The sequence below is a fragment of the Oncorhynchus mykiss genome, chromosome 8, assembly GCF_057628025.1.
Source record: "Oncorhynchus mykiss isolate SJ-2025 chromosome 8, ASM5762802v1, whole genome shotgun sequence".
In the NCBI taxonomy this organism is placed as follows: domain Eukaryota; kingdom Metazoa; phylum Chordata; class Actinopteri; order Salmoniformes; family Salmonidae; genus Oncorhynchus; species Oncorhynchus mykiss.
In genome coordinates this window covers 26,699,258-26,706,662 of record NC_143029.1, presented here as the reverse complement: position 1 = coordinate 26,706,662, position 7,405 = coordinate 26,699,258, and the positions used below count along the sequence as shown (strand labels likewise).

Here is a 7,405-nt window from a genome sequence, read left to right as displayed (position 1 = left end):
GAGATGTAAGTGCTCAGTGATAAAAACAGCACCAATAGGCTGTTTGAATCACAAGCCAAACCTGAAGCGATACACAGTACAGTCCACTAGATGGCACTCTGAGGCTGTTACAGAGGTTGACGGAGCAGCACCCCACCGTGTTTTCCTCCGAGGCAGCAGGACCACATAGACTGCAAAAGGACAGGACACCCTGAAGCAGAAATGGTAAGCTATTATACAGAAATCAGGAATGTTTTCGACGATAAACACTCCTATACAACCAACAACTATCCTACATCACAACATAATAATTTGCTGTTCATACATTCTCAAAATGTGGAATTAGCTTTAATTTATAGGCCCAAATAATACAATCCCACCGATGTTCCCGGTAAGCCTGTCTATAGCCACTTATGTCTTTCTCCTTTTCCAAAAAAGATGTCATTGGCATTTTGAAAGTGAAAGTTACCAAAAATGATAATTTACCAGTTTAAATATTTATTCAATAGCGCATTCATGTATTGGTAGTCGAGAATGTAGATTTTTTGTTTTATTGACTGAATTTGAGAAATTATTAGTACTGGGCCTATATGTTCAAACATGACTGCTAGTTTAGAGTACGCTATCTGACCGTGTGTTGAGTCCTGGGCCCAAAGTTTGGTGCGTTTGTCTACACATAATAACCTGTAATAGCATATCGTTTTTCTGCGATTTTATTGCATTTCAGGTAAGAAATGTGGGTCTTTTTAGAAACACTGTAATCGTATATTCTCCATAAAGACGTCTAAAAGCAAATTGTTTTTATAACTGTCGCAATTGTTTTATTTTGTAGGCCTACACCTTTGCAACATGTAGAAAACGGTGACTCCAATAGTGGAAACAGAAATAACGTCGAAGTAAGAACAATATAATTTTTTGTATAAATGTTATTAACAGGCTACTTCTGTAACGACACGATTTCTTTTCCCAAGACAATATCTGTGCAAATCAGCGGTAATATACAGTTATCGGAAACCGCTGAAGGACATTTTGTGCAAGCAACCAAGACAGATTGATAAAATCCATAATTATAACGCAGGTTCGTGCGCTCAAGCCTGTTGCGACAGCGTTGTGCGTGACAGCCGTGATCCATTCGTCAGGCTCAAATAATATGAACAGAATACAAAAGGATTATAAAAAACAAATACATTTTAATGACAAAAAGCATAATATAGAAATTGTGCAATTTTTATTTTATTTTCCCCTTCTTTTGATCAGTCACAGGATCGGAGTCAATTCAGAATACGTATGAACTCACATCCAATCCAACCTTTTGAGTTGAATTTGAATTGTCAAGAAAATATATTTACATTTGAATGTGAATGACAGGAAATACAATTTAATTAAATTGAATTCCACCAATTCTTTGTATTGAATGTGTGGGCCTACTCAATTTGTATTTTCCTAGGGAGCCTTTTCACTAATTCAAGGCCTACTTGTGTCATAAAATAAGCCTATGTTACATTTTATTATGTAATTATCAGTGAAATATTAGACTAGTTTGACTGGTGTGGGGGGGGGGGGGGGGGGGGGGGGTATAGATTTGCTATACCAATGTAAATCATTTTTTGTCAGTAGCCTATGTGGAGAATTTCCCATGAATTTAATTCCATTTTCTGTCTTTCAATTTCAAATCCCGAGTCAGCCTCCTCCTGACACCATTCAAATTCAAATCCAAGTTCTAGAAATAGCTTACACGTTTGGACTATTGTCATTGGTTTTTGAATTTAGTCCAGGAATTGCCAAAGTTGACCCCGACCCTGCATGCTGTCAGATAGCCTACATATCACAAGTTGAGTGGCACAAGAGCAAGTGCACGTGTTTGTGCTTTGGCACTGGTCTACAAGAGGAAATTCAACAAACAAACAAACATACAAAGCCATACAAAAACAAATAAAGTTACATCCCACGAATAATTCTTCTTAGTGAATTAATCATTGTATAGATTAATTAGAGCCACTGAAGACAGAGCTGGTACATATATATTCCGTTATTTTCTTCTTACGAAACGAAGGCAAATGGCAGGCTTCAGTGATATGGTATGGGTCTTTACAGTCTCGGTCTTTCTGGTCACAGCATTTTGGAAACACATAAATAAATGTACTAATACAACACATAGCCTACTGTAAAAAGTCGCGCAGAACGGTCAAATGTACACGATGATGGACACGTCACGAAGTGTCAAGGGAAAATACAATGAATTCATTTTCATGGTTATTTTGACCCCGTGGTGTGTGCCTTGCCAAGGCATACACAAGCCACAATTATTATTACTGTATTATTATTGTTATTGTTATTATGATTATTATTTAGGCCTATTATATGACAGTTGAATTTTTATGAAGAAAATAGGTTTAGATTATTTGGATACAATCTGACCACATATATAACTGAGATATTGTCCCTTGGTAAATATGTTGTTGACAGTGTATTATCTACTGTGTTTACTATTTTGATGGTCATTAACCAACTGCAATTCAAATATAGGCTAGTTAGTCAAACTGAAACTAATTATGACAAATGTTTGATTAAAATTAACTTGATTAAATATTGATCATATTGATTTATTGATTAAATACATCTCAAAATACATCTCAATATATCCCATGTCCCTTCTCCCATGTATGCATGCCTTATGACTCTGGAAATACACCGTATAACCATGGTATATGCTTTGCCTTTGTGGTAGAAACATAATAATAATAATAATACATTGATAATAACAATACAAATAGGTTAAATAATATTACGCTGGTGATGACACTGGCTAGTATTAAATGGTTCAGCAGGTGTATTGAGCTTCGACCGTGTTAAACCCCTGTTGCTTTTGTTATGACTGAAAGATGGCGTTTATTTACCGGCTGTCGGTTGCAACTTGTATGCCTGTTTCCCGCGGGTAGGCTCGTGCACACAGCCTATACTGTCTTTCTTTTTTACACGTCTTGGCCATAACATCGATTTGATGTCAATGATATTGAACCTTTTTTTTGGTTAGCACACACACCAAACACGGTCCATGTAGCCGTTATTGCGCGTAGCATCTCCACTGCATGAAAACTCCACATAGCTCTCGCTGTGTCTGGGGTGTAGTGCTTTAGTTCCAACACTCGGTATTCCCACTGTGTTCCATAGGTCCAAAATTAGCACTGGCGACAGTCCAATGCTAACTGGCCCGGCAGAGAAACATAAAGGTCATTCATATCCTTTAGGGATCCGTGTGTTTACTATAACGGGTTTCAGATCATTGTACAGGGGTTTGAGCGCCGTGGTGAGGTGGTGTGTCCCCATACATGTCCTCAGTTCCAGGTAACTGTCCTCCAATGGGCGTCATCCTCTTCTCTTTCTGCCGTCTGTTACAAAACCAAACCCTCACAACTTCTTTCTCCAGCTGCAGGCTGTCCGCTATGGAGGTGATCTCTGCGCCGCCGGGTTTGGGACTTTTGAGAAAATGGCTCTCCAAAGCCCCCTTGACGCCCACCTCGATGGAGGTTCTCTTTTTCCTCTTCCTCCCCTGCGCCGCGATTTTATCTAGGCTGGTGGGGCTCCCGGAGGTGGAATCCGCCTCCTCCAGCCACTTGTTAAGCAGTGGTTTGAGTTTACACATGTTTTTGAAGCTTAGTTGAAGCGCCTCGAACCTGCAGATAGTGGTCTGGGAAAATACATTTCCATACAGGGTCCCGAGCGCTAGCCCCACGTCAGCTTGGGTAAAGCCCAGTTTGATGCGCCGCTGCTTGAACTGCTTGGCAAACTGCTCCAGGTCGTCTGAAGTTGGCGTGTCCTCGTCCGAGTGGTCGGGGTGTCCCCCGTGCTGGTGGTGCGAGAGAGACGACTGGCCCCCACCTCCATGCTCGCTCAGGTGCGGGCTGTGGCTGTGGTGGTCTTCGTCCCGCAAGGAGTGGTGGTGCATCTGCTCTGCTCCCCCCAGGCCGAACCCAGACTGGGAATACACCAGGCTCTGGCCGTCAGACGTCGCCATACCGGGGATGTGCGTGGTGGCCGTGCTCGTTCGCCATGCCCTGGCGTCGTGATGCGCCTGGTGCGCTAGGTGAGGATGTCGCTGCTGCTGCTGTTGCTGTAGACTAGCGGAATTCTGCTGCTCCTCCCGGTCGCTCTGTAGAATTGGCTTCACGTCCTGCTCTCCGAGGGGACTCGACGGCCACGGAGCCCCGTCCCCGTGCGACAGAGCCGTTATCCACTGGTGCGCGTGGCTGAGGGGATGACCGCTGCCGGGTAGCGTGTAGTCGTTCTGGAGCAGGGTGTGCGCGTCCCTGTACGCCGCTGCCTGCTGCATGCTCCCGGACTCCGAGTGCGGCGGCGGCGCGCTGCTGGGGGTAGTCAGGACGCTGTAGTGGTTGGACGCTGCGGTCGCCATAACTCTCGGAGCCGAAGTGATAGCTCTCTTGTTAAAGAAGCTGCCTTTGACAGTTACTCTTTTCCGCCACGGGGCAGCTAGGATTCTCTCTCGTTCTCCCTGGCGCCGTGCCAAGGGGACGCAGAGGCGCGCACCTGAGGTCCGCCTCGCTCCGCTCTTTATTGGCCAAGAACGGTTGACAGATGTGGTTACCCCTGACAGCACCACGCTCATTGGTCACGGGAGGTTCTATAGAAGCCCCTATCACTCGCCCCAACAATACTGGCAGTCCTGCTGCAAACTACAAGGCAGAGTGAAAAGCTGGGGTTGACTGAGAAACACTGGATATACTCTTATCTCAGTGGAAAAAACGAGTCATTAAACTTTACCTTCGGATAAACTTTTATTAGTATGTTCGATTAATGTAATGTATCCTGAATAAGTAGGCTATTAATATTTTTTTGTGAGAAACATCCACAAACTGAATGCGTAAAAATCCATAAGAACCATGGGCTATATCATTTGTGCAAATGTTTATAATTTTTTGCTCAAATATTTTTATTTTATTTCACCTTTATTTAACTAGGTAGGCTAGCTGAGAACAAGTTCTCATTTACAACTGCGACCTGGCATAAATATAGCCTAGACCTATTCACCAAACAGTATAATATTTTTACATTTTCATTTTTTATGGAGTTGCATTTTGAGAAAATCCTTGTTTTGTGTAGACCTGTATTTATGGAGGCTTGCGCTCAGAGCAGTGGGATATTAACTGTCACGGAGCCTCCAGCTGCCTCTCGCGATGGTGTCCAAAGAGAAGAAGCGCATTTTTCCCGGCCCTCTGCCCCGTTGCCATAGCGAGCGCATTGAATGGAACAACAACGCCCACGTCACAGCTGCATTTGCCTCTTCTTTTCGTTCCATTCCAAAGGGCCCATTCGAGCAGCTTGCTCGGCCGACACAGCAAATAAAAGGAGGCAAGCGAAGAGGGCACCTCGGGGCCAAGGAGAGAGTGGTGAATAAATATCCTCTCTAACCCACTGGCGCCCACAGTGCCCCTATATTCTGTGCCTGTTTGGTAAACTTCGCAATTCATGCACCCACACTGGATCCCGGTACCAATACACGCCCCATGCACAGTAGCCTACTAGGTAGTTCAATAGCTAGTTTGTATTATTTTAGCTAGTTTGTTTGTATACTTTTTGTTGTTGTATTGTTTCTATATGATTGTTTTTGACATTTGTGTGACTGTCGTTGTCTATCAGTGTTTTGTTGTTGTCTGTCAATGTTTAATTACTTGTCAGGTCGTTTGTTTTTTTGTGGACCCCAGAAAGAGTAGCTGCTGCTTCTGCAAAAGCTAATGTGGATCCAAATAGGTGGTGGGCCATATCAAGCTAGCTACCTGCTTTAGTTTTTGAGATGATCATCTCTGTCTAGGGAGGAGCTGGTTTTGACATATTGTGTACATGCATTTATTCTGAACACATTTCTGCTTGTTGGCAATGTCAATTCTTGCAATTTTCTAATTACTTATTTTTATGTTCTCTAGCTGGACAGGCAAATGCTGCCTAGTACTAAACTGTAAAACAATCACAACTTGTGTACTATCTGTGGTACTTTCTCTGCTCAACACCTCTGCTAATCAATTTATCAGTACCTAAGGCAGTAGACAGCTGGTGACAGCTCAAGAGAGATCTCCCTGACACACTATTATCGGGTAAAGTATTTATTTATTTGTAATCTAACTATTTAGCAAGCTGTAAAATTTCTCCCAATTTACAACCCAGCAACCATAGTAATGTAGCAGCTTTCTAGTTAGCGAGCGAGTTACAACAAGTAGATCTGTTGCTAGCTAGCAGGATTAGATAGCTTTATCACTAGCTAGCATGTCATTCCTGGACACGGATTGTTTTAGTTTTTAGTCTATTCCAAGTAATAATTTAAGAAAACAAAAATCTATTGGACAAGTTGTGTAAATATAACAGAGTCATAAAGGCAGGATCCACTAATTTCATTCATACTCACAAATAAGAAATGCCACATTATCCCTGTCTATAGTTGGAGTAGGATGATTGCAGAGAACCCCGCCTCAGACTGTCAGGATGTTCATTTTCAAGCTCACAAACTACATTCCTTTTACTGTGATGATTTATTGTATTCATTCTTGTCTCTCACTTTTTTTTTTTTGTCTCAGATGATCTATTCAGCTCTCTTGTGTCCCTCTCCCAGAGATCAACCAAGTGCTATTCACCAAGCATGGGCCGATTCACTCACCTGTGAGGAAAACCATTCTACTGCAGTTTGAACTAGCCCTGCCGTCACTATTTAGACATTGGGACCACATATGCATTTGAATGTTGTCTTTTTTGAGGGGATTTTGTCTGCATAGTCTTGTGCATTTTAGAGTAGAAGAACACCCACTACAGATACACATGCTTGTTTGAGCATTTCAAAGACTAAATTCAATGTAGAATCAGTTTAACAGGTTACAGACAGATTATTTTACTATTGTAAAATGCAGTGGGGAGAATTCTATTGTCCCAATCAGGAGCTCAGACTTTTGCCATAGATGGTCGAGTTCTCGTCTCTGGACCACACACATTATGCTAAAGCACTTGTCTCTCTCAACATCGGTCAGCTACATTGGTGACCAGGGTGGGCTTATTTTGATATGCCTAACGGGTCTGGGCACTCAAATGCTCCTAGAGAGAAGGGAGGGGTACTGAAGCATGTGTTGTTGACAGTTCTACAGTCTACATCAGAAACCCAGACGTTTTGGCAGATGGTAAAGCTCTCATTTCTGGACTGCAACATTGTAAGATTGTGCCTTCCATGGCACCTGATATACATTGATTGGTTACACTATATTTAGATACTTCAAATACTGCCTGAGACTCCTTTACTATTTGTCTCCGTACTCAATAAATGGTGAAACACTATTTGGGATGGTGTTCTTTGTTCCAATGTATATGCATGAAACTAGGGCCGGCTCTAGCCATTTGGGGGCCCTAAGGAAGATTTGGTTGAGGGGCCCCC

At 42.6% G+C, this 7,405-nt stretch overlaps 1 protein-coding gene across 1 annotated transcript; it reads right to left on the bottom strand.

Moving 5' to 3' along the window:
* Window positions 1-1,149: 1,149 nt before the first annotated feature.
* LOC110529699 (POU domain, class 3, transcription factor 2-like) lies at window positions 1,150-5,994 on the bottom strand. The gene has a single exon (XM_021612145.3). The coding sequence runs from the start codon at window positions 4,601-4,603 to the stop codon at window positions 3,260-3,262; it is 1,344 nt and encodes a 447-aa protein (XP_021467820.1). The 5' UTR covers window positions 4,604-5,994; the 3' UTR covers window positions 1,150-3,259.
* Between the last annotated feature and the right edge of the window lie 1,411 nt (window positions 5,995-7,405).